The 21209-nt window shown below is 40.8% G+C and overlaps 1 protein-coding gene and 1 long non-coding RNA gene across 5 annotated transcripts in view; one reads left to right on the forward strand and one right to left on the reverse strand.

Moving 5' to 3' along the window:
- Positions 1 to 21209, reverse strand: part of FHOD3 (formin homology 2 domain containing 3) — a 519848-nt gene that overhangs the window by 78891 nt on the left and 419748 nt on the right. For 3 of the 4 annotated variants that reach the window (XM_073006355.1, XM_073006353.1, XM_073006356.1), the window contains 3 exons: positions 18646 to 18780; positions 12791 to 12841; positions 6563 to 6777 (listed from right to left, as the gene is read on the reverse strand). In XM_073006355.1, coding sequence (XP_072862456.1) covers positions 6563 to 6777; positions 12791 to 12841; positions 18646 to 18780 — 401 coding nt within the window. The remainder of the gene's footprint in view (positions 1 to 6562; positions 6778 to 12790; positions 12842 to 18645; positions 18781 to 21209) is intronic. The other variant, XM_073006354.1, reaches the window with a different exon arrangement.
- Positions 1430 to 11346, forward strand: LOC140708994 (uncharacterized). Its single transcript, XR_012089305.1, has 3 exons — positions 1430 to 2791; positions 9251 to 9480; positions 10844 to 11346. It is a non-coding gene; the product is annotated as an uncharacterized lncRNA (long non-coding RNA).

The raw sequence follows: 21209 nt of genomic DNA on the forward strand, positions 1-21209 counted from the left end.
AAACAATGAGAAATGTACACGACACAAAAGGCAGCTATCGTGTTTAGCCTGGAGGTTATCTAGAGGACACAGAGGCATCCACAGGGGGATGGATCCAGAAAGTCAACCAAAAGTGACTTGAACTTCCTGATGTATCTGGCAGAGGCAGCCTTCTCACAGAAGTCACAACTTCAGAAGGCTCCAAAGATGTACATCACGTCCAGAGGCAGACAAGACACACCACATAGTCACTGAACCTAGAGGTTCTCCTGAAAAAGTGTATTTCAGCTACCAGAAAATCAATGCGAGTGTGTCTTGCTATACTGCAGGTGTTGTCTCATTTTGAACAAATGTGTTCCAAAGATGGATGGGGGAAAGCAGGGCTGCTGGAGGGAAAGTGGGAGTGGTGGAGATGGCAGAGTAGTGATTAAGAAATTGAGGATGGACAAGAATGCTAGAAGGAGCCCCAGAGTTATTCTCCTTTGCTAATTTCATCGGTCTCAGTCATTGTCTGGAAAGTCAAAGTACCACTGTGGCTCAAGAATCCTCATTGTCCTGATACGTGGAGCCTCCTGACTGCACCTGGAAGCACTGACCCAAGGCTCCCACCTGGGATGAAAGGCGCTGATGTCTCACCCAGCCAACAACCCAGATTCTCTGTGAGTGTCTCCAGACGCAACAAACTTGTTTATCCCAAGCGCCTGCTCAAGGTGGGGTCTTGCAGCTCCCGAGGCACTTACTTTTTGGTTAAATAAGAACAAGCTAATTGCTGTTCAAAACTTGAATTTTTTGTTTACACTAAACAGACTTTAGGATACAAATTTCATAGTAAAGGTTGATTTAAAACCATTATAATCTAATATTAGGAAACAATTCTCTACAGCTCTCCCATGTTTCCTCAGTCTTGCAAGCAAAGGCACTGATAACCTTTTGTCTGCACTATCTTTCTAAGGATGTGTGCATAGCAAAGAGCCTTAGAAGACAGAAATAGGGTCTCTCTACAGCAAAGATGTAGTTAGTTTATTGCCCCCTGTAATAAAGACAATGTCTCCCTCTCGGACAAACGGAAGGCAGTTTACTGCCCATTATAAAAGAGTTCAGGTCCCCAAGGCTCAGGGTTCCTTTCCCCACAATGTGCCTGCAGGTTTTACTGGGCCCTATTCACATCACCCTGCGGGAACTGGGGCTTGGGGAAATGGCACAAATGTTGATACTCTGGCTATTGCTATCACTAGAAGTAATGAAATCCTTTGTCTCTGACCCAGGAATTTTGTGTCTTCTGCCAGCATCCATGGAATTGTGGCAGGGCAGCATATTAGCTTACAATTAGGGTAATGTTTCAGTCCCTTCACAGCTCTTGACACCTAATAGCTGCCTAGGAAATAATAATTTTGATCAGGTACTATCCACTTCCCCTTCTCTTTTTTTTTTTTTTGGAGTTGGGGTCTTGCTCTGTTACCCAGGCTGGAGTGCTGTGGCAAGACCATAGCTCACCATAGCCTTGAACTCCTGGGTTCAAGCTATCCTCTTGCCTTATAAATAATGTTCTTCTTTATCACCTTTCCCAGTGCTATTCTATGCCTATCTTTACTTAAGGTTTATACTTTGTCTACTTTAGAAGGATTCAATCCTGATTAATGTTTCCAAATATGATGCAAGAAGACACACTGCAGACAAAGGTCACTTCTATGAGGAGAAAAAGGGAAATTTTTAGAGACTGAGAAATGGCAAGGCAGAAAAACTTGATGATTTGCAAAGGCTGCCCACAGCAGGTGTAGCAGGTAGGGCCTCGGCCTTGGGTAGAATTGATGAAAGATTTTGTCCAATTGACAAAATGGCATCAAGTAGCAGCAGTCAGGTGAGGCAGGGAGGGGGGTAGCCCTGAGTCATAGAACCACAAGGAATCTAGTTTCCTGCCAATTCATGAAACACTGAACTGGAGGCATCCAAAAGGTTTATGCAAGAGAAGTAGCATGCAGTGTTAGGCTGATGATGGACGATATTCCACTGCTACCGTGCCAGTTGGAAATAGGACACCAGATGTTTCTGATTTCTGCTGTGTGAATTAGATAACCTCAGAGAGTGCCTACACCTGAAGGAGACTCAAAACATCTTACACAACGAAGATGACAAAGGCAGTCAATGCTAATAATGATGACAGCCAAAAATGACAAATGGATGCCCACAGGAAAAATCATTTAGACAAACTAAACATTTCATGATACTCTATGTCTAAATTTTATTTCCAGGTTTGAGGATCAGGAGGCTACAGGAATCACCATATTTACCCATACTTTAAATGCCTGGATCTGTGAGAGGAAGTATTGTTAACCTTTGTCAATAATTTATGTAAGTGCTGCTGGTGAGTAGGCCATTGCCATATAGGCCATATATCTCTCCAGGGCCAAACAAACAGACATTTGGAAATACCCTGGAATCCAATTACAGGTAGAGGAAAAAATCACTGTCAAACATATTTTTCCCTGACATAAATAAAAATAATACAGTGTGGCATGATTTTCAAATGCATCTCTGATGTATTATCTCTGTATGCAATATGGAGCGTATCAAGCTCATAATAAAAAAATGTAGACACAATTTTGCTTTCCTGGCTAGGTTAGTGGGTGAAAGCCACTTCTAAATTCTTGACAGCTGCTTCCTTCCACTGGGAAATGTCATTTATCTCCATCTGGCCTCAGGAGGGACTCGTGTACAAGAGGGAGCAAGGAGGGAGCATAGTTCTAGCTCTCCAGAGAAGGCAGCTCAACCCTGGGACACCCTCCAGGGACCACCATCAACATCTGGTTTTCAGGTGAGTAGTTTCTCTGTACTCTGTTTCCATGAAATAGGTTACCTGGATCTGACACAAATTGGGATAAGAGGTTACTTGGCTATCTTGACTTTACTTATGGGTACACAGATTATTATTACTATTTTTCATCCTCAGAGCAACTTTCTCAAGAATTATGTTGAATAACTCTATCCTAATAAGAACACTGTACCTTTTCTGATAATGAGAATCACTTAGGTGCTTTCAGAATCATCTACGAGTTTCTAAAAATAACAGGAAATAAACTTACTAAGTAGATATTCTGATGTCTACCCCCAGAGATCGGTGAAAATAAGGAAAGGATATCAAAGCAATGAATGAAGAGATGCCTTTCCATGTTTGCCCAAACTTTGGGCTGACTGCCTCCATTAATTCCAACACAGTGCAAATGGGAACATGTATATATATGCCTTTCCCTCCCTTGGGCTGGTACTTTTAGAAAAAAGGAAAATACTTAGACCATCATCACCAAGTCTAGGCAGTATAGGGACATACATCTGCTAAGCCACAAGAGGGTCAGACAGAAAAATAATTCAAGTATATATTGACTTGATGGTGGGGGTTAGTGGCATCATTCATACAAAAGTTATAGCAGATTTAGATGGGAAAGCTTTTGACTGAGAGATCTCACTAGATGGCATATCATGCTACCAGTATTTATCACTAGCTTTTCCCTTTTAAAAAGTACGTTTTGTAAGACAAAAGGAAAAGGAGTTTTTCATGTTTTCGTATCTTCTTCTTTTGAAAGTTCTTCAGAATCTGAAACAGGAGTTATAAAAGAAAGAACCCATAAAAAGACCTGTACTCCTGAGGCATAGAAAATTCAATAACAAATATTAGTTTTTCCTTCTCTTGTAAACATAATTCTGAAATGTAGGCTGCAATTTTTGCAGATATTGGTGAGAGGGTTAGCAAAGGGATGGTGTGGCATTAATATGAACAGCAATGCAAACATGGTAGAGCCATGACTCCATGACAAATGGCTGAGATGGGCATCAGAACACTAATTACACTCCCAGCACTGTGCCAGGATGGTCTGAAGCACAGCTTTCCATCTATTTGGGCCTCAGTAAAACATGGATAATAACATCTCCCCTACCTACCCAGATACATTTGAGAAAAAGGGACAGAGCACTACCAAATGTAAAGCATATTATGATCGCATGATCCCACAAGGATAAAGAGTGAAAAAGCAAGGCAATCCCTGGCACGTTTGGACATCATGCCAGGTGTTGGTGCAGGACCAACATCTGGATGTGTGATTACATTTTTAATTCTTCCTCCAGATGTTGGGATACTGGAAATGCTAGGGATAAGCAAAAAGTTACTTTTGGACATTTGAAAATGGGACTCGGTAAAAAGAATATACTATTAATTGGATGCTAACAGAATGCTTCAAAGAATAAACTAGGCTGAGAACAAATCGGTTATACCAACTTTGCATTTCTGTCATAAGGGCAAATGTCTACAAAGCAAAAGGAAACCTCTGTGGTTCTTTCTGAGACCACCATCTTTTCATACACTTGCGATTTCCAATTTTATAAATCAATTACGTATCAGGAAAAGGAAGACTGTTTGTTCTTGCTGACTTGGATCCTGATTACTTAACATACAATGGAAAGCTCTTCTAGATCTCACAGGAGCCAGTACTTTTGATTTTTTTCCAGAAAAAAAAAAGCAAACAACATCAAATGATGCTAGTTTATGAATTCTCGATTATGTGCAGATTCAAGCCCGGTATTCCTCTTTCAGAAGCAGGTATCATTTATTGTGTAATTCTGGTCAAACATTCTCTCAGTCTCTATTAATCCCTTCCCTGAAGAGAAAATAACACTTGCAAATATTATTTATTTATTTATTTAATTTTGAGATGATGTCTCGCTTTGTCACCCAGGCTGGAGTGCAATGGCACCATCTTGGCTCACTGCAACCTCCACCTCCTGAGTTCAAGCAATTCTCCTGTCAGCCTCCTAAGTAACTGGGATTACAGGCATGGGCCACCAAGCCTGGCTAATTTTTTTGGTTTTTTTTTTTTTTTTTTTTTAGTAGAGACCAGTTTTCTCCATGTTGGTCAGGCTGGTCTCAAACTCCCAACCTCAGGTGATCCACCCATCTTGGCCTCCCAAAGTGCTGGCATTACAGGCGTGAGCCACCACGCCCAGCTGCAAATATTCTTTTGAAAGCACACTGACATAAGTTATTTTCCCCAAATGCATACTGCACACACACACACACACACACACAAACACAATGACTATTTTCTGTATTCTTACTGAAGCTGAAATATTCTTTTGCACTGGCTAGAATGGTCTCGAGTTAAACTGTAATTCAATCAAACACTTAAAAAATTGTCTTTTGCCACAAACATCAATGAGATTAAAAATTTGAGGACAAATGACATTTACAGATACTGACAATTCCCTCTCAGCTTGGGGCTGTTCTATACTTCACAGTTTAGACAATCATTCTGTAAATGACTGGAGATACAACTTTTAGTTAAGAGTCCCAGGATAAAGTGCTGAACCACAACTCTGCAGGAGGATATCTCTCATATTGCCTCTAGAAATACCACAATGTATATATAGCAATGATATGAGGCAGGGTTTGGAAAATACACGGCTGTTATAGGACAGTCTGTTGTCTTGACTCTCAGCGTCTCAATATTTTAAGACCGACATTACTCATCCTTGACTGAGCCATCTGCCTGGGACAATCTTCCATGGCTCAGGGATTGGGAGTAACGGGACGTCATGGGAAGCTGTGGAGGAGCCAGCCTGGTCCAGCAGAATGAGCCAAGGCTGGGAGAGCCAGCAAAGAATTGGACAGACAATATCGTTCCGCTATATCCAGTTCTGCTAAGGTCATGGAGTCTGGCCTTGCTTAAATTAAACTTTACGCCATATTTAGTCAACTCTCCTAGAATTAAAAGCCTCTGCTGTCTTCGATTGGCTAAGTCTACATCAGGCTGTAAGCCACAACACTTGACTAAACCAAACAGTGCTAGCAGTAGGGTTAATCAACACACACTGTGTAAACGCTGGTGCCTGAGAACCATCCCCGTGTTAATGTGAAAGAGAACGGACCCACAGTGTGCAGAGCAGGCAGGAAAACAGCTGATGCTCAAGGCTGCAGCATACAATATCATCGCGCCTCTCCAAATAAAGCAAAGAAGACAGAGTATCTCCTGGGAGAGCTTGCCTGTCCGTACATAAGCACGTACACACACCCCCACACCCAACCATGTACCAGTAATTTTTACAATTTGAATTATTTTCCTAAAGAATATTACCTTCTATTTTCACTAGGTCCACATTTTTCTTTGCTTGCTGTAATTAATTGTATTCTCCTTCAGTTTAATTTAAACCAGACTAACAGTTCCTCGGGTAAGAACATTCAAATGTGGTCGCTTGATTGGGCAGACCCACATCTCCAAATGATAAAGTATTAAATGAATATCCCAGTATTTAGGATTAAATGTCAAAGTAAAGCTTATTTTCCATATTCTCCTTTTTCCATGGCCATACATTGACAACTTTGATGAATTATTTTACTTTAATATAAGAGACTCTGAAGACGTCTAGTCTGTTAGTGACCACGCAGTTGCAGTCACCACCACCCCCAGCCCCCGTCAACAAAGTGTACCCATAGTTACTGTCTCAATATTAGTCAGCAGGTTGAAATCATCACTACTGCCCCAAGAAAGCCCGTCTGATGTTAACCCCTTCATTTTCCCTCTACTCTCCCTGTACTCACCTTGGGGATGGTGAGGGGTTCCTGGGGAGGAGAGAGACACTGTGAGAGCCTCTTGAGAGTCTAAAGATGAGGGGCTATGGCTCAGAGGAGCCGGGCAGGCTGGGGCTGCCGGCGAGGTCAGGTCCAAGGAGAGGTCGGCTCTGCCCCGGCTCACACTCCGGCTTCTCAGCTCCTTCTCGTGTTCCTCAGCTGCCAACTGTTCCAAGTATTTGTATCTGAAAGTTAAATTCCAAAGGGTTTCCGTCAAATGAAAGAGGAGCCCGTGGCTGATGCTTGTTTATGGATGAAACACCTGCAGAATGAGCCGGTTTCCTGATGCACACAGCACAGTGCAGGGCTGGCTGGAGGGTCAGCCTGCCAAAAACACCCAGCAAAGCCAAGATGCTAATGATTAAAAATCCCACATCACTCATAACCAAGCAAATTGGGGGAAATGGCAGCATCACACAGCCCGTAGATATTGGATCACTGCTGCAGAATCCTATCTTGCTCTTTTAGGGAACATTTGTAAATAAGCAAAACAGCAATAACCACCACCAAAAAGCCACAAGAGCAATGGCTGAAAACCAAACCCCTCAGAGCTCACAGCTGTGAAATGGGTGGGTGGCTTGGTGTGGCAGAGAGAAGAAAAATGCCCCCCAAATACCAAACGGGGTTGCTTGGATGAAGGCCCGCCTCTCTGAATTTCTGAACCTGCTTCAATGCTAACAGCAATGCAACTGGAATTCACTTTGTTCTCTCAGTGCTGACCATGGAAACTTTTTTTATATTCTAAAGTATTTCTGAGTAGGAATCAGACATCCAATAGCTTGAACCTGACGTCACGTATAGTTTATTCATCAAAGTCAGTTTAAAAGAACAAAGATACATCTGTTTTGCATTTCAGGCAGGCAGAACTCACTAACTGTTTATTAAGACCAGCTACCAATCATATTCCTCATATGCACTTTATAGATCAGACCAAAATAACTTTGAAATGTGTGCCTCTTCCAGATGTCTGCTAATTTTACTCACCATTATCTTTTTCAGAAATAAATTTATGCATTCAGCTGTAGCAGGTTACTTACTATCTTACCCACCACTAAACTTGGGAACAGCTTACTCAAGACCCTCACTTTGCATCTATCCAATTCACTGCTTCAGTTCCTCACAATGGGCATTAGACAGGGTGTTCTTCATTTACCCAGATAAGGCAGAGCACATATTTAAAATATTTTAAAACAATGCATTTAAAAAGCATGCACTTTTTGCATCCCATCCTCAAGGTGGGTGTGGTTTCCCCGTCTGCAGTCCTCACCCCTTCTCCCTGCCAGCCCAAAGGCAGTCCACCCTTCGGACCATGCTTGCACGCGCATCTCCCTCCAGGAGGCCTGCCTTGACCACCACAGGTGGAAGTGATCTTGGCCTTGCCTCTGAACTCATGTCGGATATGTAGTCCCTTCAACTCAGATGGCATTTTGCATTTACTGCCTGGCATATTTAGTCATCTTTTTACATGTGTATGTCTGTTTTCAAAAAGCAGATAATAGGATTTTCATGAACAGGATGATTACCATCCTTTGTTCTTTCCCTCAGTGCCTGGCACTTATGGCTTGATGGAAAGCAGGCAGAGCCTGCAGGGAAAAGCCTGCAGAGTGTCACCCCACCTGCAGAGGCCCACCTGAAGCCCAGGATGCCAAGGGGGCGAATGCATCCCATCTCATTTTTGTGGGGAATGAGCTTGCATTCACGGTGAATCTCTGATAAAAGGTGTGTAGTGAGTGTATATGTGGATACAAACACTTGAAGCTTGGCCAACAGCACCACCTCTTGAGGGATAAGAGAGGCAACAAAAGGAACATGTTTCTGGACTTAATTCAGGCCAGCAAGAAAAAGCCACTTGGCTGTGGAAGTAACAACAACTTTGAAAGAAAACAGTTTTAAGGGTAAGAGGCAGGGCCTCCAGCAGGTATGTGTTAAATGGGATGGTGGCAAGTTCAAGGCCAGGAATGCCTAAGTCCAGGAGGAGTTGTGAACACAGGTATTCCCATGCTGCTGCAACAGGATAAATGGGCAGACAAGAAATGAGTGCAAATAAGAGAATCTGGACAGATCCAGGAGTTCAGGAGGTCAGAATCCCAGGGCAAGAAATGAGTCCGGGGTGGGTGGTGGTGACGAAGCGCTGTGACAGGCTTCCAGCCAGGAGGACAACCCACTTACTGTGTTCATTTTTGCTGGCTCATTCCTGGTCCTGGCCTTCCGCACACTTCCCTGTGGGCAGCCAGGCAGGCAGGAGCTTGCGGGCAGCCAAAGGGTTTAACCCACTTTCTGGGAGACTCCAGGGGCCACTCATCCCAGAGCCTGGATAGATTTGACTCAAATGCTATTCCTGTGCACCCCTTGGCCTCACAGATGCCATCACTGAAGATCCGTAAGACATGAGAAGAATTAAAGGTTTAATCTGAATTGTCCTGAAAAATGATGTTTATGTGTTAGACAAAAATGGTAGAAGCAGAGGTAGAGGGATGGTGAGTTGTGGCTTCATGAAGAAAGAGGTTCAGTTGTATAAAATGAGAAGAGTCTAGAGACTCGTTACACAACAATGTGAATGCACTTCATGCTACTGAAAAACACATTTAAAATGGTTAAGATGGTCAATTTCATGTGATGTGCATTTGATCACAATTAAAATTTTTTTTTACATGGCAGGGACAGAGAGGCATGAAGGTCAAGAGCACTAAACCTTTCTGAAAAAGCATCAGCAGTGTTCATCCGCAGTGGCCAGACTGGTGAAGGCAGTGGGCTGGTACACGGGGATGGCCATGCCACAGGCATTTACGGTATTACAGCTTAGCAACCCCTCCTGCCCTACATGAACCTCCAGCAGTTCTCGGGGAGGAAGCTGGACCTACGTCATGACCTTCTCCTAAACAATGACTGTAAGTGCTATGGGGCCCAACAGTACTTGATCTGAGGACACACTGGCCCACTCAATGACTGTCACGTATCCCTGCTGCCACACGAAGTCACACTCAATCCACAGACCGACGGAGCCTCCTCTGTGGGAAGCACCAGGCTTTCTATCCACAAACCACAGCCCCAAGAAAAGCCTTCCTACTTTTGCTGCCTTCATCCAAACATTCCCGTTTATCCTCCGCCTAGATCATTTGTTTCTTCATTCATCTTTCCATTTATTTATTGAACATCTGTCAAGTGCCTGTCATGTGCTAAGAACTGTAGTGGGCACTCAAGATTTAATAATAAACAAGGAAAAATTCCACCCTCACAGAGCTCACAGTTCAGTGGGAGAGAGAGACAAACCAACCACTGGGATGAACTCCAACATCCACCAGGACTCAGTGGCAGGGCTGGTACTGCGGCTCAGTCTCTTTTCACAGGGCCCTACAGAAACTCTGCTTGACTTTAGATTAACCTAGACCTACTTACTGATGACTTTTCCTGCCACACTTCTATTTGGAAATTCTCATTTACATTATGCTAAAATTTGGCTCCCTCTAACTTCTGCCCTGTTCTCAGTCCTTCTAAGCAAAGCTCAGAATCCTTTTTTCCTGCTTCATTGATCATTTTCATGCACAATTTCCAAAACCCTAGCCCAGTTCCAACCTTTTCTTTGCACTTTGTTCCCATAGCCCCTGTTTGCTCTAAACCTTTTACTCTCCATGCCCTGCTGTCTCCCTCAGACCAACAAAACCAAACTTAAGTATCCTCCTGTGCTATCCCCCAACACACCCCCAGCCTGGTCTCATTCCTTACTACACACACTTCTTTTTTCTCCTTTAAATTACGTGTGAATGTCATTTTAATCAATCATCATCCTATAAAGTCTTTCTTCTAATACTTAAAAGGATCAGAAGTAGCATCTCAACAGAAACTTAGTCCTGGTCTGCACCATTGCCAATAACATAGTTTGTCTGAAATTATGGAGTGAGATGATATGAAATAATATAACAGGTATCCAGATGGTCACTACACCTTAAAATAAGATGACAGTCATCTTGTTACAGTTACATGATACAAATCTCCAAAACCATCTGCTATGACTCTGTCTTTTCCGAGTCTTGCATTAAGGGTAAGAGATATGGGACTTGACGAACACACATCGCTCTATCTGGAAGAGTTACTTTTCCTTATTTCTGTACTCCCTCCCACCTCTGATCTCTACCAGTTTCCATTTCCAAATTCCATTATACTTGGAAATCTTCCTTTTTCCTGGCTTACTAGGAACTCTCAACAGTTTTCGAAACAGGGATGAAAGTCTATTTCCCCTCCCATCTTCACCAGGTTATTCAAGAAGAAAACTAACAAGAAAAATGGCTGGGCCAAACCAAAGGAAAACGCATGGCTGCTTCCCCAGGCCTCTGTGTAAACAGAGAGGTGTCTCTGAGGGAAGAATCCCACAGTGGGCCTGGAGAGCACACTCCTGTGTTCAGGCTGATGCGCAGCCTGGGAGCAGACTAAGGGCAGAACCAGAGGAGACAGGAGAAGCAGCAACCTCCTCTTACAAGTTTGCCAGATGTAAGTGAAGGCTTGTTTGGAAAAAAAGAGCAGTAAATAATATCCAGAAAGAGCTGGACTTCTGTGGTTTGGGGAAATTTTTAAGTCAGCCTGAGCCAGTTTAGATCTTGACACAGCACCTAAACCATCTCCCCAGGAGCTGCCAAGCCTTGTCTGTGTGGACATAACCTAACAGTTAAGTTGTTGAAAGCTCAAAGAAGTACACAATCTGGGGGGAGAACTGAAAAATAAAATTCAGTTCCTCATGCCTGGGCAGGAAGTCAACAGCATTTTCAGTGAAAGTATATGTGATGTCCTCTGACGTAAAAAACAGGTACTAGTGAGAAATACAAGTTTCCTATTTCTTTAGCAGCATCTTTCACTCTAGATTTGCCACCACAACTGGTTATTAGGATGATAATAATCAAATAGAATATTGGAATCAAAGCAATGCCATCATTTTATTTAAGAGGCTAATCTAAGCATCTAATTTTTAAATTGAAGATAGGTAGTCTCTACTCTTGCCTGCCTCAGACTGTCCTGATGTATTTAGGTGGTGTTTAGAAAATTAGCACAACTCTACTTCTTATCGGCCCAGTCCAGAAACTGTTAGGTCCCCAGCTGGTTCCAGCATAGAAGGTGTAAAATCAGCCTTTCCATCTCTCCATGCAGTCACCCCACCTGGTGGTAGAGGGGACGACTGCAGGTCGTAAAGAGCTGGGGGTAAAAACTTGTCTTTTGCCAGTCTACTTGTAAAACCAGTTTCCACTGTTTATCTGCATTTATTAGACACTGAACATCTTTGTATCTTTTATTGAGATTCAAAGCATGCTGCCATTGAAATATATACTACTGATCAACACCAGAGTTTTGAGCCATTCCTTTATATGACCTAGGCTGGTTTGAATATTACAGCAACATTTTAATAACATACTTCTTAATCTTATGAAGTAATGTCTCCCATATATGCTTTTCTTACAAAGTTGCATATAACTATTCTGTGGACAGAAATTTAAAAATGTATTCATGCCTTTGCTGGTTAGAATCACAAACCAAAAGATTTGTATCATAAATAAAGTAGTTTTTAAAATGAAAAAAGAAAGTACCTTACAGCTTGAAAATTTTAAATAAAGTTGTTGGTTCATTTACTCATTTACTGATTCCATATATTATTCCTAAGTCCCAACTACATGCCAAGCACTGTGGTGGGTACTGGGGAAATAAAGGAAATCCAGGCATTGTCCCTGCCATTGAGGAGTTGAGTACAGTTCAGTAGGGAGACAGGTAAGTGACCAGGCACACCCAGAAAGAGTCTCAGGTATATTTAGTGCCCCCAGCCACTGCCTGGCACAGTGTGTATACTAAAATATTTGTTGAAGGATTGCTGATCATGTGACATGAAAGCACATAGTAGGAACACCTACTCTGGTCTTAGTAGCAGTGGTGCAGGGTATTTCAAATATACACCCTATATCAATTATGCTAACATTAATGTGCTCATTTGAAGGAGAATTTTGAAGGAATAGACACACTTAACCATGCTGGCACCAAATGACAAATCCAAACTTTTATTGGAAAATTTAGGTAACTAGTACACTCTGTTCTGCAAAATGCCAGCTATGCAAGGTTTTAAGTGAAGCAGTTATATTTTAATCAACAGTCTCTCTGCATGCTAGGTTAACAGTGCAAAGTCACATGCCATTTGTTACAATGGGAAAAAAGAAATACACAAACCTTTCTTCTCTTGCTTGCCTTTGCTCCTCTCTTTTGTCTAAATAATCTCGGCTAATGGAAATATGTAGAAAAAATAAACAGGAAAAGAAAATAACAGAATTAGATGCTCAGAAAATTACCAATAAATTATAAACAGTATATCATGAAAGACCGCCACTGCCTCAGAAATGTAAAATAGTTGTATCTGAATTTTTAAAAGTTTAAAGGCTGTACTTCCAAATTATTAAATACGACTGATTTTCAATACAATCACACGGACTGCAGAAAACATAGGATTACTGCATTCACCCAGAAACACTACTAATTACTTGTTGGAAAGAATGTAAGTATCTGAGGAAAGAGAAGTTTTTTAAAAATCCAAAACTAAAATATGGCAATAACAAGCAAGCAATAGCTTTTGGAGGTGATTAGCATCCAGTTGAGCTCTGGTAGCTCCATTACAGCCAACTTAAGAATTAAATCTAAGTGTCTTGGTCATTTTATGTTGCACTCCACGAGCTGAATATTCCTACCACAATCCAGAATTTTTTTTTTTTTAATTTCCGGGATACATGTGGGGTGTGCAGGTCTGTTACGTAGGTAAATGTGTGCCAGGTTGGTGTGCTGCACTTAGCAACCCATCACCTAAGTATTAAGCCCAGCATGCCTTAGCTACTTATCCTGATGCTTTCCCTCCCCCATCCCCCTACTGACACGCCCCAGTGTGTGTTGTTCCCCTCTCTATGTCCATGTGATCTCATTGTTCAGCTCCCACTTATGAGTGAGAACATGTGGTGTTTGGTTTTCTGTTCCTGCATTAGTTTGCTGAGAATGATGGCTTCCAGTGCCATCTATGTCCCTGTGAAGGACGTGATTTCATTCCATTTTATGGCTGCATAGTATTCCATGGTGTATATGTACCACATTTTCTTTATCCAGTCTATCAACTGATGGGCATTTGGGTTGACTCCATGTCTTTACTATTGTGAATAGTGCTGTAATGAACATACGTGTGCATATGTCTTTATGATAGAATGATTTGTATTCCTTAGGGTACATATGCAGTAATCAGATTGCTGGGTCAAATGGTATTTCTGGTTCTAGGTCTCTGAGGAATCGCCACACTGTCATCCACAGTGACAACCCAGGATTCCTTCTCCACATCCATTACACTCTCAGTTTCTATTGTGGGATCACTGAAGCTCCTGCTTTGTTCCTTCTCTTTTGTCTGTACCCACAGATGCCCAAATCTGATTAATTTTAATGTTTTGTTTTTCTGTTCCTACTGGTTAGGTTCCAAATTGAATCTAAGTTTAAGACTATGTGGTTAGTCATCTCTCACTGGACTGTTTACTTTCTTGGAGAATCCTAACATTATGGTTTTCAACACTGGACCTCATAATATAGTTTAAATATTCTATTTCTTGGTGTACTGGTAACTGGATATAAAGGGACAGTAAGTTAGACTACAGCAGTATAGGACCGGGAGAAAAATGCAACAAGGACTCAGATTTGTCATCGTTTATAAACATCCAACCTCATCACTTTCCACACTAGAACTAAAATTTCCTATAACTCAGAAGGCTTAAGACCATATTCAACAAAAATGACAATAAAGAACAACTTTTAGATGCTTTGCAAAAAGCACCAGGAGCATAAACAATTTAAATCAATGAAATGGCTGATAAAAGGTCGGCCATTTGGGTAATCTCGGGGACTACTTTAGAAAGCTTTTCCTATATATTTTTTGAATTTCTTTTCATTCACATCCTGAGAAATATGGAACTGCAGTCACCACAATTAATAGTTGCCTATGGTTTGTCCTTGACTAGCAGTCATTACTGGATGAGGGCCGTTTTTCCAAGGTCTCTCTGTGTTTTTAATTGACAAATTAGAATCACTTGAAATCAAGAGCAAATGGTTAACAGTTATGAGCATGGCCTCTGACGACAACCTGCCTAGGCCTAATTCTTACTCTGCCAACATATACATATGAATAACATATTTCTGAATATATATTATAATGCATGGCCAGGTGCAATGGCTCATGCCTGTAAGTCTAGCACTTTAAGAGGCTGAGGATCACTTGAACCCAGGAGTTCAAAACCAGCCTGAGCAACACAGCGAAACCCCATCTCTATAAAAAAATACAAAAATTAGCCAGTAGTCCCAGGTACATGCCTGTAGTCCCAGCTATTTGGGAGGCTGAGGTAGGAGGATCACCTGAGCCTGGGAGGACAAGGCTGCAGTAAGCCAAGATCGTGACACTGCACTCCAGCCTCGGCAAAAGAGTGACACCCTGTCTCAAGAAAGAAACAAACAAAAAAAGCCAATGCACTCTTGTCCTATTCTCCTTTACTTCTGGGACTCTGATGATATGAATGCTAGACCATTTTGATGTTATTATGAAGGTCCCTATGGCTTTGTTCATTTTTCTTTCAATTTTTGTTTGTTTTGTTTAGTTTTCAGGTAGGAAAATTTCTGTTGTTTTTTCTTCAGGTTCACTCATAGCAATGAGTTCACTTTCTTCTCTCATAGCAATTCTATTTGGCCCATCTGACAAATTTTCTATTTTAATTTTCCTGTACTATATATATTTCCATTTGGATCTTTATATCCTTTATTTTTTTTTTTTTACAGAGACATCTTTTCATTGTTTCAAGAGTATTTGCCCTTACTTCTTAAAGCATATTTATAATAGCTACCTTAAAATCTTTAAATGTATAATATCTACGTCCTTTGTGGTTACCCACCATTTAATTCTCTTTTCCCTTTGAGTTAACATTTTCCTAATTATTTCTATGGTAAGTTATTTGGATTGTATTCTATACATTTTACTTATTTTGTAATGAGATTTGGGGTCTTATTTAAATTCTACAAAGAATCTTGATTTTTATTTTATTTTGTATTAGCAGGTAATCAACCAGGTTAAGTTCAGTCTGCAAGTTGTAACCTGCCTTCAGACATTGGTTCCAATATTAATTCAGTTTTCTGGGATCTGGGTGGTCATCCACTCCCACTCTGTACTTAGTTCTCAAAGGCCATGACATGCCATGTAGGTTTGAAGCCACATGTGCACAAATCAGACATGCATTCAGGAGTGCTCTCTTGATATCCTTGCTCTCTGTGGCTTTCCTAACACTTTCTGGCTCCTTGGGTTTCCTTTTATGGTCCTCCAGCCAGAAGGCTTGGGCTTTATTTTCCCTGTCCTGCCACATACTTTTGGTAACTGCATCTGCATCCAGGATAATACAGCAGGAGGACAGCAAAGTGATATGCCTAGTGATCGTGGGGTTGTAGCTCTTACGGTCAGAGGAAGAGTTTCCCTCCCATTTCAGGCACCTGCCTGGACACTGCTGCCATTGCTGTGCTTCTGTAGCAACATTGCTTGGGAGGCTATGGTAGAAGATAGAGAAATAAGAGGAATTCTCTACGCTTTTATCTTTAGAAATTCCCTTTGCTGTGCCTCGGTCTGGAAAAAGAGGACTTCTTCTGGGGCTCTTTTTTGTTTTTTTGTTTTTGAGACGGAGTCTCGCTCTGTCACCCAGGCTGGAGTGCAGTGGCCAGATCTCAGCTCACTGCAAGCTCCACCTCCCGGGTTTACGCCATTTTCCTGCCTCAGCCTCCCGAGTAGCTGGGACTACAGGCGCCCGCCACCTCGCCCAGCTAGTTTTTTGTATTTTTTTTAGTAGAGATGGGGTTTCACCGTGTTAGCCAGGATGGCCTTGATCTCCTGACCTCGTGATCCGCCCGTCTCGGCCTCCCAAAGTGCTGGGATTACAGGCTTGAGCCACCGCGCCCGGCCTCTGGGGCTCTTTTGGTCCAGATTTGGCATACATGTCTAGGTTTGGGTGCCTTTGAGTACATGCCAAGCAATATTGAAGGCAAAAAATGGTAAATTCTCACTGGTTTTGTAAAGCTTAACTTTACTCTACCTTCCTAATTCACCTGCTCTCTTTTACATTTCAGAGTTTTCAGAGCTCCACACATTATTTCCATGATTTATGGATGCATTCAGCAATGCAGAAGGAGAGACAGGATGGAGTGAACGAATTCCATTTTCCCCAGAACCAGTACCCTGTTTCAAGAGTTTTCAATAAAAAACTTTGGATGTAAGCTAATCTCTGAATTTTCCATGTATTTCACTCAGATTCTCTGCTGCTATTTGGTGTTAAAATATGCAAATCTCCCAGAAAACCATAAATCAGGAAACATTTAACCTGTTCCAGAGATTTAAAGAACTGGTCTTTCTAAAAGTGACAACTTCCAGAACTACCCTCATGAAAAATGGTGCATACAGAACTGGCATTTCCACATATCATTTGGTAGAAATGGGACAGCTCAGGGTGTGCTACACAATCTTGATGGGAAATGATGTTGGTTTACTTCATGCAGCCCATTCACCCAGTCTTAGAAAAATGAGGATTAGCATTTCACAGACTTGGCATTTGTTTTCATGAAGTAGTGACTTATACTTAAGCAACTTCACAACTTTGCTCATATTTTGATCATTTTTACAATTACACATACATTTCTTGGCTTCAAAAAAGCACAAGTTATTGGCCGGGCATGGTGGCTCATGCCTACAATCCCAGCACTCTGGGAGGCTAAGGCAAGCAGATCACTTGAGGTCAGGAGTTCAACAGTCTGGCCATCACAGTAAAACCCCATGTCTACTAAAATTACAAAAATTAGCTGGGTGTGGTGCTGTGGCCTGTAATCCCAGCTACTTGGGAGGCTAAGGCAGAAGAATCACTTGAACCCGGGAGGCAGAGGTTGCTGGGAGCCAATATTGCGCCACTGCACTCCACCTGGGCAACAAAGTGAGACTCTGTCTCAAAAAAACAAAACAAAAACAAACAAACAAAAAACACAAGTTATTAAATCTCTAAATCTTCATTGACAATGCTTCTTGTAGATTTAATGGGGAATAATTGATAATAATATTGTTTGAAAAAGAAACTGAGCTAAGGAAACAGGAGGTAGAGATGGGGAGAAAAATGAAAGGAAAGAATGTAGAAGCTATAGGGTAAATGACTTGGAAGGATTAAGAAGGAAGAGAAAGTATAGGAGGAGGAGGTGGGGAAGAAAGGGGAAAAATGGAAAAAGGAGATAAGGAAGAGTAGAAGAAAGTAATGTATAAGGAGAGACACAGCAACTGTTTTTCATTTCATAAAGCACAGCACAGCATTAAGCCCAGGGGATGGGTGTGAAGGAGGATGACCTGGAGAATGTGGAGAACAGGTGGATTGGCTGAAGGAGAAGCCAAGGCACACTGGGATCAGTGGGGACAGACAGGCCAAGATATGGAACCTGGAATGAGCTATATCCAGGAACACATCCTTGGAGCTGTACAGAGACCAGTAGATTAGGGGGAAATGGGCTGAGAGTAATCAACACAATGACTTTTCCCCCCACATAGCAAGAGATTATTGTTTAAAAAAATATATTGAAGATTGCTACAGGGATCAAAAAGTGAACCAGAAAGTAGGAAAAGCATTTCCTTTTGGGCATCTGATGGAGCATGAATAAAACATGAGGACCATTAGGAAGAGATGGCAAATTAAGTTAAGATAATTAGGCTCTCTGTCATCAGGAAGGCCTGGATAGGACCACTGCAGACAATGGAGGACTCAAGAATACATGAGTTCCTAATTGTATTTGGCTGACTGTACTTCCTGCCATATGGTTAGAGAAACAAAGGCCATAACAAACCAGATCCAGCCTATTTCAGGTATGTCTTTCTCTTCCTTAAAAATACAGACAGAATTTTCATTACTTCCTTTAATACCAATATTAAACGTATACAGCTGTAAAGTCACGTGCTTTAATTTTTAACTCATTATTTTAAAAAAAAATCTTAAGATCCTTCTTACCTGAATTTGTTTCTTTCTTCCCGCTCTATTCTCTGCAACCTTTCTTCTCTCTCCTGCCGCCGCCTCTCTCTCTCTGCTGCCAGTGACTCTTGGTGCTGCCTGAAGGATGATGTGAGAAGACCACTCGGTGATGACCTGCAGATACAATGAGTTAATGTTTCAGTTGCTTGGCCTTTGATTAAAAGTACTGAAGTAAGCATCAGTCAGACCTTGGTTAGAACTGAGGGTCTGCTGGTACCTAGGCAGTGCTTGGGGGAAATCACTGAATGCCTCGAGTCTTCTTGTTTCACGATTTTTGTGTGTAGATGGGGAAAAGCAACATGCTGCGAATGTGCTAGTAGGAAAAAAGGTGGTAACAGACAAAAAATACCAAGCAACATGTTTGACATGTAAGCAGCCCTCAAAAATGGGTATCACAGAAGTATTCCAGGAATGTATATACATTCTACATACATTTTACGGTTGGTCTATGTTAAGACGTAGATAAGCTAGAATCAGCTTTCAATCTAAAACTATTTTCTAACTATCTATCAGGTAATACGTTCATTATTTGGGTAACAGGATCATTAGAAGCTTAAACCTCAGCATCATGAAAGATACCAATTAACAAACCAGCACATGTACCACCAAATCTAAAATTTTTTAAAAAGTGATTTTAGAAAACTATTTTCTATTACACATGCACTAAAAATATTTTACTGTATATCAATTTCACAATACACTTCTTTAGAATAATTGAACAAGGCAATGAGATGACAGATGAGGACAAAAAACTTGCAATGGGCTGAAATGTGAATAGAATTAAGGAAATTTCATTCTATGACATTGTATGTTAAGAAGCATCCAAGGACTCAGCATGGTCAAAGGACAGGCAGTGGTATTAGTAACATCACACAAACAGTCTGGACTGTGTACTGAAAATGTGTGTGAAGGCCTCAGACAGAAACCACAGGGTGAGTATTACAGGAGATGTTAAATCAGAGAATGAGTGGGAGAAGATAAAATCAAGTAACTATATGACATATAAAGAAAGGGGTTAGCTATGTAAAGGAGTCTGATGGATCTCTGGAGAATAAAATCTGTTATGGACAATTGGGGCCTTCACTTACGGGAAAAAACCTCAAAAACAAAGAGACAAATATTTATGAAATATATTTTGCCAATTTATTTATCCAAGGATATAGCTTGGATAAAATCCTACTTGGATTCAGTGAAAAATATACCTGCAAGGTGGGGAACACAGGTCTCAGTGCAGGAGAAAGACGTGACTCTCATAATACACAGACTGCCATGAGTCCCACAGATGTTCTTCCTAGAAAAGGTGAGTCATCTGTGGCTATCAGTCATAGGTGGCAGGGAACATGGAGGGAAGAGGCCACAATCCCTGGTAGCTACAGGGAAGGAGTAACCAAATTCTATAGTCCAGGCTCACTATGGAATTATTTTCATCATCTCTGGACACTAAGGCATAGATAGAGTTTATTTATCTTTCTCAAAAAAGAAGTTCAGACCAACTTCTAACTTTTGTAAGCTATTATTATTTTGTGGGAATTTTTCCCTGTTGTAGCCAGCCAAATCTAATCAACAGAGTAAAGAGGTTTGTAAAACCTCTTGCACAGTAATTGATAAAATTGTTATGTATATAATAGATTCATTTAACCCCATAATAAGTTTTATCTAATAGATTAACATGTATATAACCTGGTGCCCAAACTGGAGAAAACATATTCTTTCAAATATATAAGGACTACTCAAAAATTGACCATCAATTCTGTCACAAAGCTCAAGAATGAACGCCACAAACTGGTTTCACACGAGCTACCTTCCTGATCATAATGCAACTGAATTGAAAAATAAATAACAAGGAGATACATTTGAAAAAAATCCATATAATTGAAAAAACTAAAATGTCTAATAACTTAGGTCAAAAAACTAAAAACACAATTAGAATACATTTAAAGGGTACCATAATGAAAAAGTTAAATATGAAGTTTTGTAGAATACTTCTAAAGTAGTATTTAGAAGGAAATTTATTCTTAAGTATTTATATTTGAAGAAAGGAAAGAGTAAAAATTAATGAGCGATCAGCTCAACAATTGGAAAGGCAACAGTGGAATAAATTCAAAGAAGACAAAAGAAAAAAATAAAGAGCAAAGACTAATGAAAAAGGAAAACAAAGGTATATAGACAAAAATCAACAAAACTAAAAGTTGGTTTATAATTGTGAAAAACCTAATAGACAAGTTCTATCAAAATTGTTCAAGAAAAAGGGCCACAAATGAGCATATTCAGGAATGACAGATAAATACAATTATAGATACAGTGACCAAAACACATTACAAAAATAAGGGGAAATTTTTATAATACACCTGAAAAATCAAAGAAATGGATGATTTTCTAAAAACATATAATTTACCAAATCTGACTGAGGAAGAAATAGAAATTTTGAATAGCTCTGTTAACCTAACAAAAGAAATTGAGTTAATTAATTACAAATATATTCACACCCATGAAAAAAATCCATGAGAGTCAGATGTTTAATGTGATTTCTAGCACTCAAGGAA

This window comes from Chlorocebus sabaeus, chromosome 18 (assembly GCF_047675955.1).
Source record: "Chlorocebus sabaeus isolate Y175 chromosome 18, mChlSab1.0.hap1, whole genome shotgun sequence".
NCBI classification, from domain to species: Eukaryota; Metazoa; Chordata; class Mammalia; order Primates; family Cercopithecidae; genus Chlorocebus; species Chlorocebus sabaeus.